Raw genomic sequence first — 22,655 nt, forward strand, 5'->3', positions numbered from 1 at the left:
ATTTTCCTCACTACTATTTGCATAACTATATATCCAAAGAAAGAAGTGAGCCCCAAATGCATGTATTGGAATAGCTGTCAGACTGGCCAACCTGACAGTCTGATGCTAGTTTTAAACCATCTCTCACTCTGCCAGGGAATGGTACTCTTTTCCACAGGATCACAGTCTGATAGGAGACCATGTAGGGCATCAGAGTTTGGCCTGGATCATCTCCTAGTCTGCATCCAGCTCTGACTTTTGTGTGGCAGTTCAGTTATCATGTCTGCCACCCCTGACTCGAAGAAGAGCTTATTATCAGACACTGAGCTGCACAGATTAGTCCCTCTTCATACCTTTTGTCTGATTCACAATGCACTTGAAATCTCTTATTTTATGGAACTGTCACAATCTTATAGAGAAGGCTGAAGAGCGATTATTAGTTTTTGGTGCAGAAAGACAATCTGATAAATTAGCTCATGTCAAAAGATACATAAAAAACTTAGGTATCATTATTTCCAAGGCCTGACAATATTACACAGTCCCACCGAACATTCTCTGGGTCATATGGATAAAATGATCTTATTAAAATGTTATGACCTATTTTCTAAATTAGAATCAACTAACAGACTGAAATATCACGATAAGCTTTTTTTTTCTAATTTTTTTACTTTCTGCTGGTACTGGGGCTTTAACCCAGAGATTCACAACCTAGCTGGAGGCTGATACTCCACCACTGGGCCACACTACCACTTCTGGGTTTTTGCTAGTTAACTGAAGGTAAGAATCTTACAGACTTTTCTGCTTGGGGATGGCTTTGAATCCAGATCCTCAGATCTGGATGTGTGTGCCACCAGAGCATGACAGGAATTTCCCTTTTTAGAATAAAAAATTCAGTATTTGTTAGGATTTTTATCTCCAGTTCAGAATTCACATAAGAGTTTTGGGGGATCCATGCAGGCACTGATGTATCTAAATCACTGATCATTAACCTTACTATATAATGCAACTCTGGTGCTAAATTTTATGTGACAACTGTACTAGGTTATAGTGCCTATCTGTTTGGTAAAACACCAGTTTGCATATTACTGTGAGAGGATTATTTTACATGTCCTTAATGTATAAATCAGTCAACTGAATAAAACAGAATTGCCTCCCATACTGTGTGTGGACCTTAGTCTGTTAGTTGAAGACTCTAATCAAAAAGAATGAGATCTCTAAAGAGGAGGGATTTTTCCTCCAGACTGTCTTTAGACTTGAGCCACAACAAGAACTCTCACTACAATCTGCAAGCCAGCCCATGTTTACACTTTCCAGCTCCAATCATATCGTGAACAAATGACTTTCATGTCTATAATCGTTGCTACTTAGGAAAATAAGTTCCAGAGTACTACCAGCCTGGACAAAATATCCATCTCCAAAATAACCAGTAAAAATCCTGGCTAAGTGTATAACTGGAGAGCCAGAGTGACAGATAAGCAATCAACCTGAGCAAGCCAAGGCCCTAAGTTCAAACCTCAATATTGAAAAATTAAATCCAACCTTTCTCTTACACCCTGTGTCTGTAAATGTGTGTGACCATATATACATATATACAGATATGTGGATATAGATATAGGTAGATATATACATACATACACAGATACACAGTCATGCACATGCACAAAGGTAATCCTTTAGCATCATAATGTAAAGGACTACAGCCACTATGGAAAGCAGTATGTAAATTCTGTAATAACTAAAAATAGAGACACATGCTGGTGTCTCACATTGTGCCAATCAGGAGGCTGAGATCTTAAGATCTACACTGAAACCAGTGTAGAATGAAATTTTAGAAACTCAAATGTAAAAAAGAAACCATCAATGTATAGAAAAGAGATGGTCGGTAGAGCAGAAGAGGAAAAAGGTGAGTGCAAATGGAGACAGATGTGAAGATGGAGATAATCAAGGCATGATATATGCATGTATGTAAATGTTGTAGAAAATCTCACTAATTTATACAATGTGTTCATTATTTTTTAAATAATGAAGGTGCAAAATGTTCATGCTCTAGTGGTATCATACATTGTAATAGAACACAGTACTAACATGTCTGCTGTGATGCCACTATATTCAAAATTACATTGTCACACCATATAAAACTGCAGAATAAGATCATATGCACATAGCTATTGAGTCCTTTTGATCCTCTCCTTTGTTTTTACTATGTGAATGTTTAGAATCCTGTTTAATTTATAATGTCCAATTGTAATTATTTGCCTTTTACTATTTATTGGGTTTACTTGTAGATTTATAGGCATATTTATAGGCACATGAGAGAAACCATGCAACCTATGTTTCTTTGGGTCTGGATAACTTCACTTAATGTAATTTTTTTCCAAGTCTTTGCATTTCCTTACAAATGGGACAATGTCATTCTTTCTTATGAAAGCACAGAATTCCACTGTATATAACACATTTTCTTGATCCATTCATCCACTGAGGGACATCTAGGTCGATTTCATATCTTGGCTATGTTATAAAGAAAAGTTGCAATGAACATGCTTGTGCTTTAGTGTGGCCTAGTGGGTGGTCAATTGTGCATATGATCATAAAAAATAATGCTTATCAAAATAAACTCCAAGAGATGGAAACAAGAGAGTTTGGGATTTTTTAATTTTTTACTTTTTTTGGAGGCTTTTTTTTCTGTTTTCCCCCTTTTGTCACTGTTTTTGATTTCTGTACCTTTTGTCTTGCCAGGAAGCTCAAGTAATAGAGCACTAATCTTGAGCAGAAAAGCTCAGGGACAGTTTTCAGGCCTGAGTTCAGCTCCAAGACTAGTGCACGCACGTGCACACACACACACACACACACACACACACACATCTGTAAGTACATCTCAAGTTCAGAATGCCCACCTAACAAGCACAAGGCGCTGAGCTCAAATCCTACTACCTCAAAAAGTGTAGAATATACAATTATGTGCAGTATATAGTGCCTGATAGTCAAAGTAAATTATTATGCTTAGGCTTATCAGTTACTATTGTTGAGTGTACTCTTATAGAAAATATATTTACTATAAATCAGTATGCTTTGTTCACTTGCAGCATCCTCCAACATCCTGTGTTTACTTGATTGTGTAATTGTATCTTATGTACATTTAATCTCACATCTGTGTAAAAACAATATATGATGTTTCAGACAACAATTAAATCATGTAATGATGAAATCTTTAAACCATCAGCAAATGGTTCATGGCTACACAGGCATGCATAAACACAGATGTACATGGCGCACGATTTTTTTCTAAGCATAAAACCTATTGGTTTTATTTCCATAGAGAATATTGTCTAGTACATTAGGTTGGTTTTCTCAATATTTATCACGTAGCTGGAGAATCTTTCCCTTCCTCTGCTTCAAATTAGAATGCAAGCACTCAACTTGTCCACATGTCTTACCAGTAAGAGTGGCCACACTACACACTTGTGACCAGGATATATAGGTAGAAATCCGTAAGAAAGACATTTAGCCATGAACCCATGCTACAAGAAATTCTTTTCTCATTCTATCTGGAAGTAGAATCTTAAATCTAGAAGTATGAGGCAATAAATGGCAATAATTTCAAGCCTAGAGAGAGTTCAATGGCAATACATTCATGATATCTTTGTAACATCAGTTAGTCATGGCTACTCACCAGAACAGTGAAAGCCCTGGTGTTTTCTTTAGTCAACTACATTCTTACATCACACATTAACCTGTGTAGTAATTTCATAAATATCTATAAGTCAAATATTTGTAACATTCAGCTTATAAGTACTTTCTGCCTTATAGAAAAGGTTAGCAAAAAATAATTTTTAAAAATAAAATCATTAAAAACTCTGCTATAATTGATCCAATATTTAGTTATTCCTTAAATAAAAAATGTGAAACAAGCTAGATGCCTGTGGCTCATGCCTGTAATCCTAGCTACTCAGGAGGCTGAGACCTGGAACATCACAGTTCTGAATCAGCCCCAGAAGAAAAGATGTCGCTAGATTGCTCTGGTCCCAGATCAGCAAGCAAGCTGGAAAGGGGAAGACTGTTCAAACCCAGGTTCTGCAGGGGAAAAAAATGTAGAGTACCAATAATAGCTGGATTCTTTTTGGAACTGTGCTGAAAGAATTCAGCTCTTCCAATAAGTAGAGACCCAAGATGGTAAAGTCATCTGTCCATAGGCACAAGTGATCATAGAACAACACTATCAAGATGCTAGTGGTTCCTGCCTATAATCCTAGGTACTCAAGAGACTAAGACCTGAAGGCCACAGTTCAAAGTCCCAGCAGAAAAGTAGTGAGATTCAAATGAATTAATTCAGCAGTGATACTTACCAGATACTATGTTGGAAATAAACTATACAACTTGGGAGGGGGAGGGAAAAAAACTGCAAGAAAATGAAAGAAGTGGTGACACTGTTGAAAAAGTACTCATTGACAGACTTATATAATGGTAACCCCTCTGTACATCACCTTTACAAATATAATTTTTTCGAAAAAAGAAGCTATCAGTAGAGGTATGACTCAAGTAGTAGAGTACCATCCTTGAGTGAAAAAGCAAAAGGACAGCTTCCAGGCTCTGAGTTCAAGCCCCAGTACTGATACAAATCAAACAAAATCCACATTTATAAGCTAGGCATAAATATCTCTTAACCTACTGACAAAGCTATACTAAATAGGAGTTCTTATCCATAGATTATTCAAAGTGACAAAAAAAAATCTGTCCCCTTACTACGTGATATATGTGATCATATGATAGTGGCAATTTAAATTGATAGGAAAAACTGAAATGCATTGGTCAAAAATTTAAATACAGCTGTTCAAATATATTTTAATTTTGATTTTTCCATCCTAAAGAATTAAACTATTTAAGATTTCCCTTGAATCTACCATATTTCATTTAGTACATAGTATAATTCCTTAGAAAGACAAAAATCAAAGTGCAGCAAAATAAAATACCAGGAAGCAGGTAGGGTAGGGATAGAGTAGGGTCAAGGGGAATAGAGAGTGAGAATGCAGTCAAGAATCCAATGTATATCCTATAAAATTGAGAAGAGTAAGAGAAAGGGTGAGGAGGGTAGGGATGGGTGAAAATGTTGAAGCGGTCAAATTGATCAAGATACACTCTATTCATAAACTGTTTTGTTAAATAGCACAACCTTGCACAACTACTTGAAGAATAAAACAAAAAAATAAATAAAAATTAAATAAAAATAAAAATTTAATAATAAAAATTTTAACACTAGCCTAAAGCTCCCAGAATTCTAAGACTTCACTTGGAAATCTAGAAAAGATACAAAATCCTCAGTGGTAAGAAAGGACTCTCCTTCATGTGCTCAGTCCATCCATGACTATCATCTCTGCTGTAGTGTTTCTGTTCTTTCTGTAGAGGAGCTAAGCTTTGTGCTGGACCCTTATACGGTCAACCTAGTGGGAAGCACTTCTGGTGTTTTATTGGTGCTGGGACCACTCATCTACGGCTTTGTCCTGGAGGAGTCTGCCCTCACTGTGACCCCTAAAGCATCACATCTGTCTGGCCTCATTTCATCTCCATGCTTGGGAACTTTACCTGCTGTTGTTTTGTTGCAGGTTCTGGGGCTTGAACTCTGGGCCTGGGCCCTGCCCCTGAACTCCTTTGTCTCAAGGTTAGCACTCTACCACTTTAGCCACAGCACCACTTCAGACTTTTTCTGTGATTAATTGGAGATAAAAGCCTCATGGACTTTCCTGCTGGGGCTGGCTTAGAACTGTGATCTTCGTATCTTAACCTCCTAAGTAGCTAGAATTGCAGACAGGTGTAAGCTACCAATGCCCAGCCCTACTTACATGTTCAAGTTAAGACCAACTTACTTTTGAAACCTCCTTGCTAACCTTGTGCTTTCTAGTGATGGCCTCTATTTTTTTAATGTATTTTTTTTCAGTTCTGTGTCTTCCATATTATTATATTCTTCTATATTATTATATTCATTTTCCGTAAGTGAAGAGGATCTATAACTAGAACTAGGCATGGGATCTTACACTTGGTAAGTACTCCAAATACTCATTCGCAGGTATGTTATAATGTTGCTGTACTACACTGTATATTTCATATATTCTTTAACCTCCAGAAATATGTATGTGTTTATAGAGTGGTTGATTAGAAGTAGCGTCGCTGTTTCCATATTCCATCATCAGCTAAGCATATGGCTGGCATTCAGCCCAAGCTTACTTACTATGTTAATTGTAATAAATATGGTAATATCTCCATTTATCCTCAGGGATTTTCCCAGAATAATTAACAATAAAACTCAACGAAAAAGGCACTGTTAAAGAACTAGTAATTATGAAATATTTATTTTAGTTTTCTATAAAACCTTATTGTTATAACCTTATAGCTATTTTTTCACTAACTAGTCCTGATAACTTTCCTCAGTGTCTATGTCTGTATAGATATATATATAGATATTTCTGAGTAGTAAAATAAAATGTTCATTGAATGTTCATTGTGATATAAAACTAATTATTAGAAGAAGAATATGGCTAGACAGATGGACAGACAAGGATATATGTATGTATACATGTAAATATATTTAAAAACATAATTTAAATACATAATTCAGATAACATGATGAGTTCTCTAACATATCACAAACTAAGTTGTATATGTCTATGTGAATTCTATTTCTAAATTATACGGCTATAAAACAAAACAATTACTTTAAACTGACAGCCTACATTTTTATTCTTGCCCTCAGGTGCAACAAAAGATGTAATTTTCTTTTTCTACTAAAGATGAAAACTTTATTCTTATACATTTTTCCTATAAATATCCTAAGGGCTAGAAACATCATATCAATTTTGGTCTTTCCTTTTCAAAACTCATAGATCTGTCTTGGAAAGGCAGAGCATTTCTTTATCTCTAGCAGGCAAACATGTCTAGGGGAAAGAATGGTAAAAATCAATGGCAACAAACCTCAATTGTCTGATCTTTGTCACCTCTGTCTTTTCTTTCCCATTTCTTTATATACTTCAAGTTGTCCATTCCAATCCTTTCTCACAGTTTCAAAATCAAAAAATAATGTTAGCCTTTAAATTCTTAGACAGAAAAGATATCAATATAACATTTGAGAAGCTGGTCTTCAGAATCAAATAAACTTGAGTTTAAGCGAGTTACTGAAGTTCTCAAAGCTTCTTTCCCCATCTGTACAGCAAGACAGAGTGCTCCATCTTACTTAATGCTTGTTAAAGCTGTGAAAAGTGCCCAAGACAGAGTATGGAATGTAACCTCTGCTCACTAGTTATAAATGTGCTTATTATATGCAAGAAATGTTCAAAACCTAATATTTCTTCCATCATAAACATAACAAAAGATTCAGTACTTCAGATATTCCCTAGCATAATATTAATTCTATAATTTATAGAAACACACCAAACTGTAGGTCAGCTTGTGGTCAACGCATCTACTACTGCTTTCATGCAATAATAAGTCCTTTTTCAAGCTTCCATTTCATCACAAGTTCAAACCCCATTGTGCCTTAAAATAATGGAGACAGTCATTTAAATTCACTACAGTAATAAGTGTAGCATCCAACTTGTAGGAACAAGTTAATCAAAACTGCTAATATATACTAGCATATCTTCTAATTTTTAAAGCAACAGAAAATTTAGCTTATCAGATCTAGATCTAGATTAATCCGACCAATCTACATTAATTATAATCCACAGAACAAAATGTACAAATAGTTTTAAAATATTTTTGTAGTTTCATAATAATTTAAAATCTATAAGTAACTTCATATATTGATCAAAACAAAAAAATAAAAAAACAAAAACAAAACCCATATGCCACTACTATTACACTTGACTGTTTTGCTTAAGAGTTGTTGATACTATAGTTAATGAAATATTCCATAAAATCTGCCTAAAATATATATTGAAGTTTAAAACCCATATAGAAAAATGAAAAACTGAAAGAAAAATGAAAGAGGAGAGATTGATCATTCTAGTCTTAAAAACTAATTAAAGGAGTGTTTTTAGTCACAAATCTTCTTGGGAAAGGATAAAATGGAAGCTGTGTTCTTTTAAAAAATAATAAAAACAAATGTTAGGGGCTGGGAAGATGGCTTAGTGGTAGAGCGCTGGCCTTGCATGCATGAATCCTTGTGTTCAATTCCTCAACACCACATAAACAGAAAAAGCAGAAAGTGATGGTATGGCTCAAGTGATAGAGCACTAGCCTTGAAATGAAATGTTGAGGGACAGCGCCCTGGTCCAGAGTTCAGGCCCCACAACCAACAACAACTTCAAAAAAAAAAATGTTGACTATAACCAGGAAGCACCAGTATCATTACTTACAATCTTGAACAAAGACATTGATAATGGCTAATATGCTTTATAGAGTTTAGGTGCTGATGAAAAACACCATATTTCAAGTATTTTGACATGTTTTATCACTGTCAGACAAATTTGATAAAAATCAGTTTCTCTCATCAATCGTTTGAAGAAATTTTCAAATAATGTATTCAATGAAATAACTTTGATACCATACAAATGAGATTTAAATTTTACAACCCTGGCTTAGTTCAGTAAGCTGCTTTGAATATGAATAAAACCTACTTTATATGACCATTTGTTAAAAGCCTCAGAAGTGATACTTTGTTAAAAAAAAAATGTGAGCCAAATTCATAGAGCATGATAAGTATTAATATGTTTCAACTTGACAAACAAGTAAACAAAGTCTGCTGAGAGCACGGAACATGAGCCTATAAAATAACAAAATATTAAGGAAATAAAGGACAGAAAACTAATTTTGTTAAGATATAAATATTAAAAATTAGTTAAAATAAGACAGACTCTTGAAATTTACTTAAATCAGGATTTTATAAGATATCACATGCATCTATGTTTATAGTTTGTTTATTACAGTTATAATTCTATTATTAGTATATATAATTAAGTAATATACTACTATTCTTTAGATTCTATTATTAGTATAAATGCCTAAGTAATATTCTACTATTCTTTTCATTCTATTATTATTATATATATTTAAGTAATATACTACTGTTCTTCAGAGTGCGAGGGTTCAAAAAACCTAATCTATGGCATACTATTAATTAATCTTCAATGGGAACAACAGATCAATTTTAGTAGATTTGAAATTTTACTTTAAAATTGATAACCATTAAGCAATCCACATACAAAATTTGCTACACTGAATATGGCAAAATATATAATACTGTAGTAACAAATATGTATTAGAATAAAAGTAATTATCCATTATATGCTTATAACTAAAGAAAAGGAAACCATCACAAATATTACTATAAAATATGCTGTCAGAAGAGTAATCACTGATTAACAAAGATTTCTGATTATACTTGATCTTTCCAGTCACTTGCAAAGTTAGAAGACACTCTTCTTGAAATTTCATTTGCCAAACTTCATATTTCTTTAAGATTATTCAATAAAAATGGAAAGTGATACAAGATAAAGGTCAAGTGTGAAGAATGTAGAATTTAAACAACCATATGGGAATCACATGGATCTTAATACAAGCAATTATATGAGTAGCAATCCACAGATGGTGAGATAATGAATTTATACTTAAGACCTAGATAGCATTATATGTTCATAAATTCAAATATTCAAGTATTATAGAATAAGATGTCAGCCGGGCACTGGTGGTTCACGCCTGTAATCCTAGCTACTCAGGAGGCTGAAATCTATGGATCATGGTTCAAAGCCAGCCCAGACAAGAAAGCCCATGAAACTCTTATCTCTAATAAACCACCAGAAAACCAGAAGTGATGCTGAAGCTCAAGTGGTAGAGCACTAGCCTTGAGCTGAAGAGCTGAGGGACAACGCTCAGGCCCAGAGTTCAAGCCCCACAACCGACAATAAATAAATAAATAAATAAATAGAATATGATGTTTACCTTTGTTTTCTTATTTATTGCATAGCTCCTCCATGAAACTATAAATTCCACAAGGGAGAATTCACCACCTAACACAGCATCTTTTCCTTAAAAGGAGGGCTAGGTTTAGTGGTAAAGCCTGGCCTAGGCAAGTCCAAAGGTCCAAGTTCAAACCCCAATGTCACCAAAATAAAGAAGGCTAATCATATGAGGAATTTGCCACTCTTTCTGCAAAAACTTTAGCAGACTCAACAAGGTAGGAATTTTCACACTGATTTGAAGATGTTATGAAGTTCATTTTCTTTTTTGTTCTCTCAGAAGTACCTGCATTCCTATTAGAATAATAACTCCATTATTTTGAAATATATGGCAGAATTAAAACAATAATTTGAGGATTGTACTTGTACTGATACAAGAATCTCTGTACTGGTCAGATTTTTGGTCACTGTAACAAATACCTGTAAGTAGCAGCCTAAAACAAAAAACAAAAAACAAAGATTTATTTGGCTCACCATTTCAGTCTATGATCTAATGACTCTGAAAATGAGGTGACATAATATAATGTCAGGAGTGTGAGGCAGAGAGAGTATCCAGTAAGCCTCACCTCAAAGCAGCCAAGAAATAAAGGCTGGAAGAAATAAAGACTGACAAGGAGTGCCCCTCAATGGAGGCACGCCCCCAGTGACAGGCCAGGCCCCAACTATTAGCCCTTCCAGCTACACATTTCAATGAATTTATTTAATATGGGGTTACCACTCTCATGATCTACTCATCTCACACTAGTTTCATCAGCTGGGGACCAAGTCTTTTGGAGGATACTTAAGTTCAAATCATAATAAATGTGTAGAAATAATCTCCCAATTGAAAAAGAAATATTTAGAACCATGTGTTTAATATATCACTTGCAATGAACAATAGTCAAGAACAGATACTAGAAAATGAAGTTGTCTAACATTCAAGAAAACCTATGAAAATATAAAAATGAGTCTTAATGGGGAAAGGAACTCGAAAGGCACATGGAAGTGAAAAGTTGAAAGATCAATATCATTGCTATCTATATCAATATCTATCCACCTATCTACCTATTGCCTATACATCAAACTTTCCTCTTTGAGAAGAAACCAGAGAAATTTCTAGTTTAAGTAAACTAATTTTTATTCACGCAGTTACTAGTCAAGACTCATCTCTCAGTCTGGGGCCACAACTAACACCATGAGGAGCCATGAATGCAGCCATTAACAAAAATGTGATCGTGAGTCTATTCAAGAACTCTTCAAACCTGTCTGTTATCTGTGGAACTGATCTTCCATCTTGAATGCTCATGAGACTCACAGAGTTTTTTTGTTGTTGTTGTTGTTTTTGTTTTTTTGGTTTTTTGCCGGTCGTGGGACCTGAACTCTGGGCCTGGGCGCAGTCCCTCAGCTCTTCAGCTCAAGGCTAGCGCTCTACCACTTGAGCCACAGTGCCACTTCTGGCTTTTTCTGCTTATGTGGTGCTGAGGAGTCGAACCCAGGGCCTCATGCATGCAAGGCAAGCATTCTACCACTGAGCCACCTTCCCAGCCCCTCACAGAATTTTGATAATAATGTTTCTATAGCACCTCGGTAATTCTAAGAATCATTCACTAATCTACACACTACAATCTAAACCTTGGAACAGGATATACAAGCCCAAGACTTCTGCCTTCAGCTTCATATATCCTCATGCAACTTACTTCCAGATATGTTTATGTCAAATACAGTACTCTTCATTATACTGTGCTTCCACCTTCCTCTTCCCATGATATATCTCCCCCATAAACACACACACACACACACACACACACACACACACAGAAAGACAGACAGACACACACACACACAACTGCAATGCTCCGAAATATCACCCAGTGCAGTAAGTCAGGCGTGTGTAAGTGTGAAGCAAGCACTGCATTTTCCAGTTCTCCTTGGACACTGCTTCCCTGTGTGCTTCCCGTATTTCCCCCAATACAGCAGTCAGTTACATACACAGACATGAGGATTTTACGAACAATGAGTGGATAAAATTAAAGCTACTCATTTAACTATTTAGTTTGTAAAATTATTGTATCCACCATTAATCAAACAGATCACTCTTGCTGCTCTTTCTTTTAGAGATCCTGTGCAACAGCAATGAAAATCAATGAAAGCATCCCATCTGTGTTTAAAAATTCTATTACTAAAAGTTACTCAGATGAAATCAATATAACGTTTCACTAGGTAAAACATAGTTTTCTACAAGACTGTTATAAAAGTCTACCCTAATTTTTTTATAAAGGAGCAATATCTGAAACATAAAAGTTAAGACTATGAGAAAGTATCCAGTTGCAAGAGATAGCTTTACATCCACTGCCCAAGCTGTGTGGACCAGCTGAGCAACAGTCAACAGAAATGCTGAAATTCTAATTATATCCTATGACTGTCAAAAGGAAAACAAAAACTAGGAACTAGATTTTTAAATCAAAATTTAAGTGTTATATTTTAGCACATATAATAATATACTTCGAGAGTCTAAATCATGTTCACAACAGAGCAAAACTATCATTGAAAAAACAGGGAAATTACAAAGAAGGTTACATAGAAAGAGGTAAGAAGCTCAAATAATACCCTTTAAGAATGACACACATTTAATTTAATTTCAAAATATTATGTTATTAACAAATTACAGCCTAAGGAGCAAGTTATATGCAACAATAAAATTGCTTATACTATTGATCTATGATATGACTATCATACCCAGGAAAACACTCACAGAATATATATCTGTTTATACTTCTAAAGGGCCCAGATTGAAATACAAGTGTTCTTGGGTGAAATTAACACCCTATGCAGTAATTTTTTTTAAAAAAATCAGTTTAATCACAGGAAATGTTTTCTTGAAGTCACAGAGAAATGTTTTACCAACCAAGAACTCTGACTTTTTGAATTTTTTAACAACACTTAGTTTAATTAATAAAGTATACTTTGGGTCTAATTTGCTGCAAAAATTAAAATGAGAAACACTAATCTTAAAAGAATTCTTTGATAGATAAAATGAAAATGTCATCAGGAGAACAATCATTGCAATCAAAATTACTTTAATGCTATAACATGAGTACTCTTAAAAAAATGTCTACTTCTTCTACATCAACAAAACACAAAAATTCGTGTTCTGAATGATTCATGTTTTAAATTATTTTTAATAGCAAAGACTGTTTTTGCTATTTAGTAAAAATATATTTAAAACATGCAACTGTATTATACCACCCAAAGTTTCATAGATGAGTTTGAGACATATTTTACTTCTATTTCATTCTCTGGAAAAAATATTATTTTATACAGAATATTTTCATGAAACTTGCAACATGAGATATATGTCTTGAAAAAAGGAAAAGAAAAAAAAAAACCTAAGCTAAGCATTGAAAGTAAATGTACAAGAAAAGTCAATGTAGAGTAAGATGTGAAGGGAACTAAGCATTGTCTATCTCTGCTAAAGAAATCAAAAAAGAAAGAAAAAGAAAGAAAACAAAACAAAACCACTAAACCCTAAAACACTCATGCCAAACAGTGGCTAAACGCCACATACAGCCTCCCAAGATGTCAGATTGCAGCTCTAGCAAAACAGTAGCTAAGATAGGGCTCAAACAAAACAGTGATTTCTGCTGAAACACTGTATGAATTAAATTGGAGATTTTTCATGAGCAAACTCCATTTACTTATGTTTACTTACAAGTTTATTATATTATTCACATAACCAGCAAGTACAGGAGGTATAAGTGAGTATAACAGCAACTTATGAAACCTGCTGATTATTAACATCTCCAAAACTAAATGACTTAGCTTCAGTCAAGGAAGGGAGACTCTCAATTTAGACTCTCTAGTGACCTTTGATGCTTAATTTTTTTGTATCATTTAAGCAGTTGGAAAAAGGTATCTGGATAAGACAGAGAGAAACAGAGCAATAGGTAAACTGGCAAGATAGATATATTTACCCAGCCCACCAGGCTCTTATGATAAAGAACTGAAGTTACACATGATTGAATCAAAGCCCTGAGGTACATCAAGAAAAACTTTCAGCTGCCTTAAGAGAGAAGCTCATGGGTGTTCATGTTATTTGACTGCAGACTAGGATATCACAAACTTCCTTTCCTACTGACAATTGGAGACAAACTCAGAGAAGTGGATCATTGCCATGGAAATGAATCATGGAACCTACACAGGAATTGTGTTTTTTGTGTGGACAGAGTCTGACCTGTTTAGGATACTGTTAACTATGTGTACTAAATAAGGACTTTTAAAATATTTTTCATATATTCTCCTTAAGGTCAATTATTCAATGCACATGGACTGAAGCAAATACCTGTAGTGCATTTATAAAAAGAGACACTCATGTTTCCATAATGCTCAATTTTGAGCATTTTTTGATGACTACAACATATTGTTTTCTTACTCTTAGTCAAATGAAACTCATTTAAGGTTGTAATCTGTACATGAATTTTTTTTTTTTTGGTCAGTCCTGGGAACTTGAACTCAGAGCCTAGGCACTACCCTTGAGCTTTCTCTGCTCAAGGCTAGCTCTCTACCACTTTGAGCCACAACACCACTTTCTGTTTTCTGGTGGTTCATTGGAGATATGAGTCTCAGAGACTTTACTGGCTTTGAACTGCAATCCTCAACTCAGCCTCCTGAGTAGCCAGGATTATAGGCATGAGCCACCAGTGCCCAATGAAATTTTTATTTTTATTTTGACTCCTTTATATAGATGAATAATCATTCCAATAATTATTAAATAAAAATCTATGAATCCATGTTATATACTTTACAAACCAGTAGCATTAAGCATATTCTATTGTATAAGGACAATACCAGTAAGTATCTAGTGACATTTACTTATGCTATATACTACATGAAGGGCCTTGCATAAATTATTTTGCATTTCTTCACTGAAATGTATGAAGTAAACTGTTAAATCTCAACATTTTAGAGAAAGATTATTTTTTATGATAGGAAAAATGCTGAACTGATTTGTCCATCACTGAAGTCAGCAATGGACAAGTGTCTGTCTAAATTCACACATACTGTGAAAAGTTACTGAAAAATGTTATATTCATTAAGTTACAACTTGTAAGATTTAGCTTTTTTCTTAATAAAAGAATCCAAAGATACATATTGATGATAGTATCTCTTCTCTTTAACTAGAACAAAGTATAAATTAAATATTAATTCTTGAGCTTGCAGGTCACATGAATATATGTTCCCTACTATAAAGAGATGCTAGGTAATAAATGGATCATGAGAGCAAAGCCAAAGGAACTTGGAGGGAAGGATATGTAAACACAAAATGTCTTAAAACTATATGTATTAAGGCAGTAAATATAATGGCTTGCTCTCTTACTGTAACAATTGTTTTTTTTTTAACTCATTCACTCAGTAAACGTCTGCAAAACAATAGATAATGTGTTTTCTGCAGTAAATGTTTATTTTGTTTTACAGATAGTTTTGTGTTAAGGAGAAATTTTCATTGAGATGCCTACCTTTTAACTATAATCTTTACATCAGTTTTCTCCTAAAGGTAGTTTGTTGCTATTTTTTTTTAGTTTGTATGAGAGACAGAGTCTTGCTATGCAGACCAGGCTACCCTTGACCTCACAATCCTCTTGCTTTAGCCTCCTAAATGCTAGGATTTTAGGCATGCGACAGGATACTAGGGTGCAAGATAGTTTTACAGAAGAAAAACTATTTTTTTATCCAGAGTAAGTTGTTATGTAATCACTTTAATTTGCATAACCTATATTCCAAATATGCAGTTAATTTTATTGTATAATATAATAGCTATAATTTTCTGTATTAAGTAACTGTATTAACTTCTGAGGTGTAAGTACCCTGAGGTGTGAGTATTACCAAGTACCAAAAAGAAAATAAAATAACCCAGAAACATACTTCCAAGAAAAAAGCAAATGGAACCACGTAACTCTCAGGTACAATGACCTCACAGGAAACATATTTTCATGAAATGTTTCTGCTATATAAAGTGATATGAAAATGTTGAAGATAAGCAAATTAATCAGAATGTAATTTACAATGGTGCACTGGGTAGCTAAAATAAGATTGAAATCCAAATACCTAAAAAGCAAAGTCTTATTTAAACATCAAATCAATTTTAACTAAGATTACATTTTAAGAAATCTATTTTAAATAACATTTTATTTAATTTATAAACCAGTTTCCAAAGGAAACAAGAAAGAATCTCTTGGAATTTATATACATAACAGTTCACGACTCAGATGATATATGCTTGCTCTTCAGATACTGTGTATGAGCAGGCATAAGGAATGTCAGGGCACTATTGAAAATATTAAGCAGTTGTGTAACACAACCAGAACTCACCATCCCCCTTCCCCCGGGCCCTATGCCACCTAGATGTCCAACTTATTATCAAATAGAGTGGTTAAGAGAGGGTGTGAATACATAAGGAATACAATATTTTTAACTTTTCCTTAAAGATGCATTAAATATCCACTTGGATATCTCCAAGGCAACTTCAGATATTAACCATTTACAAACATATGTTAGATATGTATTACATATCTAACAATAGGGACAAAAAGTGAGACATTACCAAATGATCGAAAAGACAGGTGGAATGCAACAGCCAATGAGAATAAAATCGGTCCTCTTTTTAGATACAGCAAGTAAACACATGTGTCCAAACACCAATAAACAAAAAAGGTGGAAATGCATTTTGCAGAGATGTGATCGTTTATCTACTTAAATTTAAGAAACATGCAAATAATGTCTCAGACAGGCCTTAGATCTAATGAGAAAGGCATCCCATCATCACGCCAGCATACATAAAGGGCTAGGACTATCATTTATGGACAGGAAGATACAGAAAGAGTAAGCCAAATCACTGTCACAGACTGTGGCGTGCCACACACCTGTAATACATGAAGATTCTCCTCACCACTCAAGGCTTACCTCATAAGACCAGACACACTGCGTCCCACCAAAGCGCCGAACACATCTTCCTACTTCCACATCCTCATGAGTCGTGTACATCTCTCGCAGGCATTTGCCAATATGTGGCACCATCCTCCTAAGCACTTCTCTACTGAAGATCATGCCGGGTCCTCCCATACAGAAATTCTCCCCGGGTTCCAGCCCCAGCTTTCCAAGCTCTTCAATGTTCCCCAGGCCAGTCTGTCCTAGGTAAAGAGGCTCACTGCTGTTCAGGGATCGCAGAAACTCTTCTAACTTATCGCCTGAAATGAGAAAGGCAGCCATCACTCCCATCCCACACTTCCCAATCTACATTACAGTGATCCATTAAACTTTCATAAGAGTTTATCCACTTTTGGTTAAGGTCACCATAAAACAGTAACAAATTAACAATCATCAGTCTTGTTAGAAAATGGTGAAATAATGATGAGGATAAAGACATTAGATGTAATGAAAATTCTCAAAAACAAAATCATACTAAATATTGATATTCTGTGTTGTTTTGATAGACTGTTGATAGCCAGATATATTTTTTTTCCTTATGCTTAATTTAGTTGTGTCATTCATCAAACTTCAATCATGTACAACTAGTATCATTTTGGCAAGTATTTAAATCAAATTCATCTTGGGAAGAAATTGTTTCAGAAAAAAAAATACACTTGTTACAAGCAAAATAATGTAATGAGTGTTTAGTTTCCATCAGGAGAAAGCATTTAAGGATAATATTCTGTAGCTGAAACAGACCGCAGGCATTTGATGTTCTACCTAGGACTAAGTAAGAAGTTGTCTTCTGCAGCCTCCTACTCAGTAACTTGACTGCCGTTTGCCATGGAAAGACCTTCCCAATTATTATCCTGATCCCATGATGTGTCTCCTGGATGTCAAGGAATTTTGCTTTACAAAACACATTTTAATTTAAAAAATGCATTTTACTCAACTAAAATGGAAAGTATATGGCTTTAAAGGTCTGAAAAGTCTTTCAAAACATTACAGCAGAAGACAAAAATAGGTGCTACTAATGCTTCTAGAAATTGTCTGGAATGTGACCCTCGGTCTAGGAAACCTTGGTAATTTTACAAAGAAATAGATCAAGAATTACTCCCAAAGTTCCATAAAGCATAAAACATAAAGTAAAATTAAGTGAGGACACTTCTGATAAAAATATTTTTAATGGGTCCTAAAGAATAAGTTTCAGAAATGCAGCTGTAACGGAACATCGTTTTTACATTCCATTATTGACATTTGCTATTCCAAAGGAGCAGAAAATTGATTTTTGCCCTCCCACCACAATCTCAGGAAATACCTATTCATTAACACCACATTAACTCTGCCTCCAGATTGGTCCTTGACATTTGGGTGGGTTGACATTTGCATTATGTGAAAGATACTACATTGACCAAAGGAAAGCCAAGAGGCTGCAAGTAAAGTGGAATAAACTAAGGAAGAGCTGCCCGTCTCTGACCAAGAAACTAGGAAATGTAGAAAGCACTGAGACACTGTTTTCGGGATAATCTTGTTCCTTCCCTTGCGTATAGCAGCAGTGGTCTCATCTAAAAGGATTTACTCCTGTGCTCTAAGGAATTCCCCATCCAGGGTTTAGAAATTCTCGGGCCCGACCAACCCACACTCTGGGTTTGGGGACCACAGGACCGCACCTTCTTTAACACTAAACAAGTTTTCTTGCCCTGTGACTGCATAGGATGCACAGATGCTCTGGAGAAGATCTAGTACTCCTGTTTGCTAGCACAGCTTGGATCTCTCAGGACTTGGACTCTGAGTGTTTGCCCTTCCTCTCCACCCAACAATCTTGCTCACTCCTTGGGTTCTTATTGGGGTGTGGCAAGGAATAGGGCACAGCCCCATAATGCGCTGTCCTGGCCGGGAGAGACGCGCTGGGGCGGTGGGGATGCCCCTAGGGCTCCCATGCGTGGCACGTGAGAAAAGGGCACAGGCATGGGGGTCCGGGAGTCCCGCGTTCAACAGTTCTCAGGAGTTCTGAAACTGCTAGAGATCAAGGTGAAACAAAAGAACAGAGACCTCCGGAGTGGCTTGGGCTGGCACCCCGCCTGCGGCCTGGCTCACCGAGGACACGCCCCTCCGTCCCCGCCGCCGGCCTCGGAGCAGGGCGGACAGAGTGGCGTCTTAGAACCCCCTTCTGATCTCACAGGGTGGAGTAGGGACGCCGGCTAGGTGGTGAAGACAACCGCCAGCCGCGAGGAAGGCGAGTAGGGCCGGGCAGGTGGAAGGGTCCCGACAGCAGAGCGCGCGGCGCCCAGGGAGGCTAACGGGGAGGGGGCGAAGGGTGAGGGCCGCAGAGCAGGGCGCTGGGGGGGGGGGGGGAGAGGCTCAGTGCACGTGCGGTGGGCTGAGTGGCGGGCCGGGACCGGGGGGCCGGGGAGGGCGGTGGAGAAGAGGGTCCGGGGGTGGACGCGTGGGGTGTGGACAGGAGGTCACCTTTGATGTAGACGTCGTCGTCCGCGCGCATAAACCACTCGTACTGGTCCAGGTAGTGGTCGTGCATGTACTTGATCATCATGAAGGACTTCTTCTGCGGAGGATAGGAGTCGTCCACCCCAGGCAGCGCGACAACAGGCAGGGGTAGCGCGGGCTGGCCGCGCGCGGAGCCGGCAGACTGCTCGCTGGAGAAGAACTCCACGCGGCCGGGCACGGAGCGCGCCCAGGTCCGCTGCGCCGCCAGCGCGCGGCCGCCCAGGTACTTGTGTGCGGTCATCACCCCCACGTACAGGAAGCCACGGGGCCGGGCGCGCGGGCCGGCGGCGGCCCCGTCCCCACTGCCGTGCTGGCCGCCCCTCCGCCGGGCCGCCGCGCCCCCGTCCTCCTCTTCTGGCTCAGGCTCAGCCGCGGGGAGCCCCGTCGCACCTTCAGGTTCGCGTCCGCGCCTCCTCGGCTGCAGGGGAGGTGGCTGCGGCCGGGGGCTGCCCCGAAAACCGGTGAGTGCGGGCGCAGCCTGGGGTAGCTGCGGCTCCCGGAGCCCCGGGCGCGCGGGGAGGGAAGGCTGGGGCCGGGGGAGCGGCCGCGGCGCGCCGGCGCGGGCGGCGGCCAGGCGGCTGTAGTAGGAGCAGAGGCTGGAGCCGCGTCTCCGCCGCTCGCTCAGCTCGGCCACCCGGGGAGCGATGAGCCAGGACGCGGCGGCGAAGCCCAGGACCAGCCCCAGCGCCACGCTCACCCACGGGCGGCGGGAGCGCACGGCCATCGCGGCGGGCGGCCGGGCGGGTCCCGGGGTCCGCGCCGCCCCTCCTCCTCGGTCCCGGGGTCCGCGCCGCCCCGGCCCGCAGCGCGCGCTCGGGCTGCCGCCGCCGGCTGGCTTCCCGCTCGGCTCCGGGCTGGAGCTCGGAACACGGGTCGGGAGCGAAACTTCTCCCGGTGGAAGAGGCGGCGGCAGTGCCGCGGCCGCCGGAGGAGCTGCAGAGGCGAAGGAGGAGGAGCGGCGGCGGCGGCGGCGCGTCCGCCTCTGGGCTGCCACCCTGTCACGGGCGCGCCGGCCCCCGCCCCCCGCGCCCCTCCGCGAGCCCCGCCCTCCCCCTCCGCCCCCGCCCCTCCGCCGCCCGGCCCGGCGCTGGCCACCGGCCCTGGGGGTGGCGCGGGCCGCGGCGTCTCCCCGTCGCCCGCCCTCGGACGCCCCAGCCAGCTCCCGGGCCCGGAGCCGGCCTCCTCTCCGGAAGGAGATGGTGCCTGCCGGGCTTCCCCCGGCTCCATCGCCGCCGCCCCTCGCCCCTCCTCTCCCGGCTCCCTCTTCTTCCGTCCCGTCCCGCCCTCCGCTGGCCCCCGACTCCGCGTCCGGGGTCCCGCTGACCTAGTCGGCAGAGCTCGGTCTCCAAACCCCCGGCGGGCGCCGAACCCCGGCCCGCGGCCCCTTCCGCCCGGGTGCGACCCTTTCCCGCGCCACCCGCCCCGGGGCGCTGCCTGCGGGTCGCCTCCCGCCCTTTCCCCCTCCTCCCCGTGCCTTCGCTCCTCCACCTCGCGGCTCGCTGCCTGGCCGTCGGTCCGCCCGACTCCCCGTCATACATGAACTCTACACCGTCCTCCGAGTGGCTCCAGTGGCTCCTCAAACAGGAAGATCTGAGAGCTTTGGAGGCCCCCTTATTGGGGGAGAGGAGCCTAGCGCAAGGACGTACCCCCTTTCCACCTGTGAACGACCCTCCCAGGTCTCTCCTTGCTGTCGTCCACAAGTTAGGACCAGGCGCCATGCCCAGGCTTGGTCCAAGACCAGTTCTGCGTAACTGGCAAAGCCACAGGGCAAGACCTGGACCACTCCTGCCAAGGAAGCCCTTACCCAGTAACCGTGATGGGAAAACAAACGAGAAGACAGGTTCTGGTCTCTCCTGTTATCTATACCCTAAGGCAACGACAGGAGAGGTTTTTACCTCTCGGACAAGAGAGGGAAATATTCAGGAGTAGAAACCTAAAAAGTTAAATTACACTGGTCAACAATCTTCTTAAACTAATTACAATGTTAGATATATCATAAAGCCATGGCAGTTAGAAGGACGTTTAGAAATTTCTCCGTGAAGGTTGGGCATCTAGCTGTGAGCCGCGGGTGCAGTTTGTATACTTTTAAAACCTTACCTCGCTTCAGATTGTCTTCTGTTTTATACATCAGAAGGGAAGGGATGATATTGAAAGGCATTAGGCATAATCCTAGCAAGGTGTTGGCGTCCTCCCTGGAACAGGAGGCCTGCCCAGAGTGCTTGGAGGAGCGGTTCTTTCCACATCACTCACTAGCTGTGCATGAACACGTCTGACTAAATGCTTCATCTATGGACAATGAATCTCCTTTTCCATGTCTGAGGTTTGTTCAGAGACACATGGGAATAAAGATTCCTGGACTCCTCGAATTTGAATTTCAGTTAAGATGCAAAACTAGCCAAACAAGCCAGCTTCTTCAGAATATGGAAGAAGCCGACTTGTTCGACTAGTGGAGATAGCTGGATCCATCCATCCATCCATCTATCCATCCATCTATCTATATACATACATACATACGCTCATATACATGCTTCCAAGAACATTTTAGGCCTTCCAGAACAATGCTATTCAACATAACTTCTCCTCTAATGAATGTTACTATCATTGCCTGATAAACTACCACTGACCACATGATGTCTAGACCTTGAAATGTGGCTATGTGGTGGTAGAAATACATTTCCAGCTTTATTTAATTTTAATATAAATATCCTCCCATATGGTTAGAAGTTACTGTGTTGGAAAGAGTATTTCCAGAGGATATCCAATCACACATGGTCAGTAAAGAACAAATAGTCCACCCAAACACGAGCCAACTCCACTGTAGTGTTTAGCCTGGCCACTCTAATGGATGCAGTTCATCAACACAAAGTCACTCATTGATTTTCATTGGGCACAAACAATGCACTTATGCTTAGAATGTGTTACGGGAAAACATACTTGATTCATCAATTTATTTGACAACTACAAATATGTTGTTGTCTTACACATCAGATGAGGTGGACAGCTTTAGACATGATATGTCAACAAGATATTTATTGAGTAAAACAACAGGCATTGATGTGATAATCAATATTAGGTAGTAATTTGGCAAAGTCCTTTATCTGAAAGGGTTTATTAAGATATTAAATGTTACTCCTTAACACAGTGTGTGGTTTGTTGTACACATGTAGAAGAATTGTCAGTTCTTCTCACTTTCCACTTTCCTCATGATAAATATTTTAGATGACTTATTTGATTCTTTTATTTTTTTCCTCAAATATTCATAATGCATCCATTTTAAGCCAGGTACTT

The 22,655-nt window shown here is 39.3% G+C and overlaps 1 protein-coding gene across 1 annotated transcript in view; it reads right to left on the reverse strand.

Moving 5' to 3' along the window:
• The window catches only part of Chsy3 (chondroitin sulfate synthase 3), a 300,356-nt gene extending 280,265 nt beyond the window's left edge, over nucleotides 1-20,091 (reverse strand). Inside the window, exons 1-2 of the mRNA XM_042692118.1 lie at nucleotides 19,332-20,091; nucleotides 16,857-17,140 (exon numbers count right to left, since the gene is read on the reverse strand). Coding sequence (XP_042548052.1) covers nucleotides 16,857-17,140; nucleotides 19,332-20,091 — 1,044 coding nt within the window. The remainder of the gene's footprint in view (nucleotides 1-16,856; nucleotides 17,141-19,331) is intronic.
• Nucleotides 20,092-22,655: the final 2,564 nt, after the last annotated feature.

The sequence above is a fragment of the Dipodomys spectabilis genome, unplaced genomic scaffold (assembly GCF_019054845.1).
Source record: "Dipodomys spectabilis isolate Male_0828 unplaced genomic scaffold, ASM1905484v1 ptg000147l, whole genome shotgun sequence".
Taxonomy (NCBI): Eukaryota; Metazoa; Chordata; class Mammalia; order Rodentia; family Heteromyidae; genus Dipodomys; species Dipodomys spectabilis.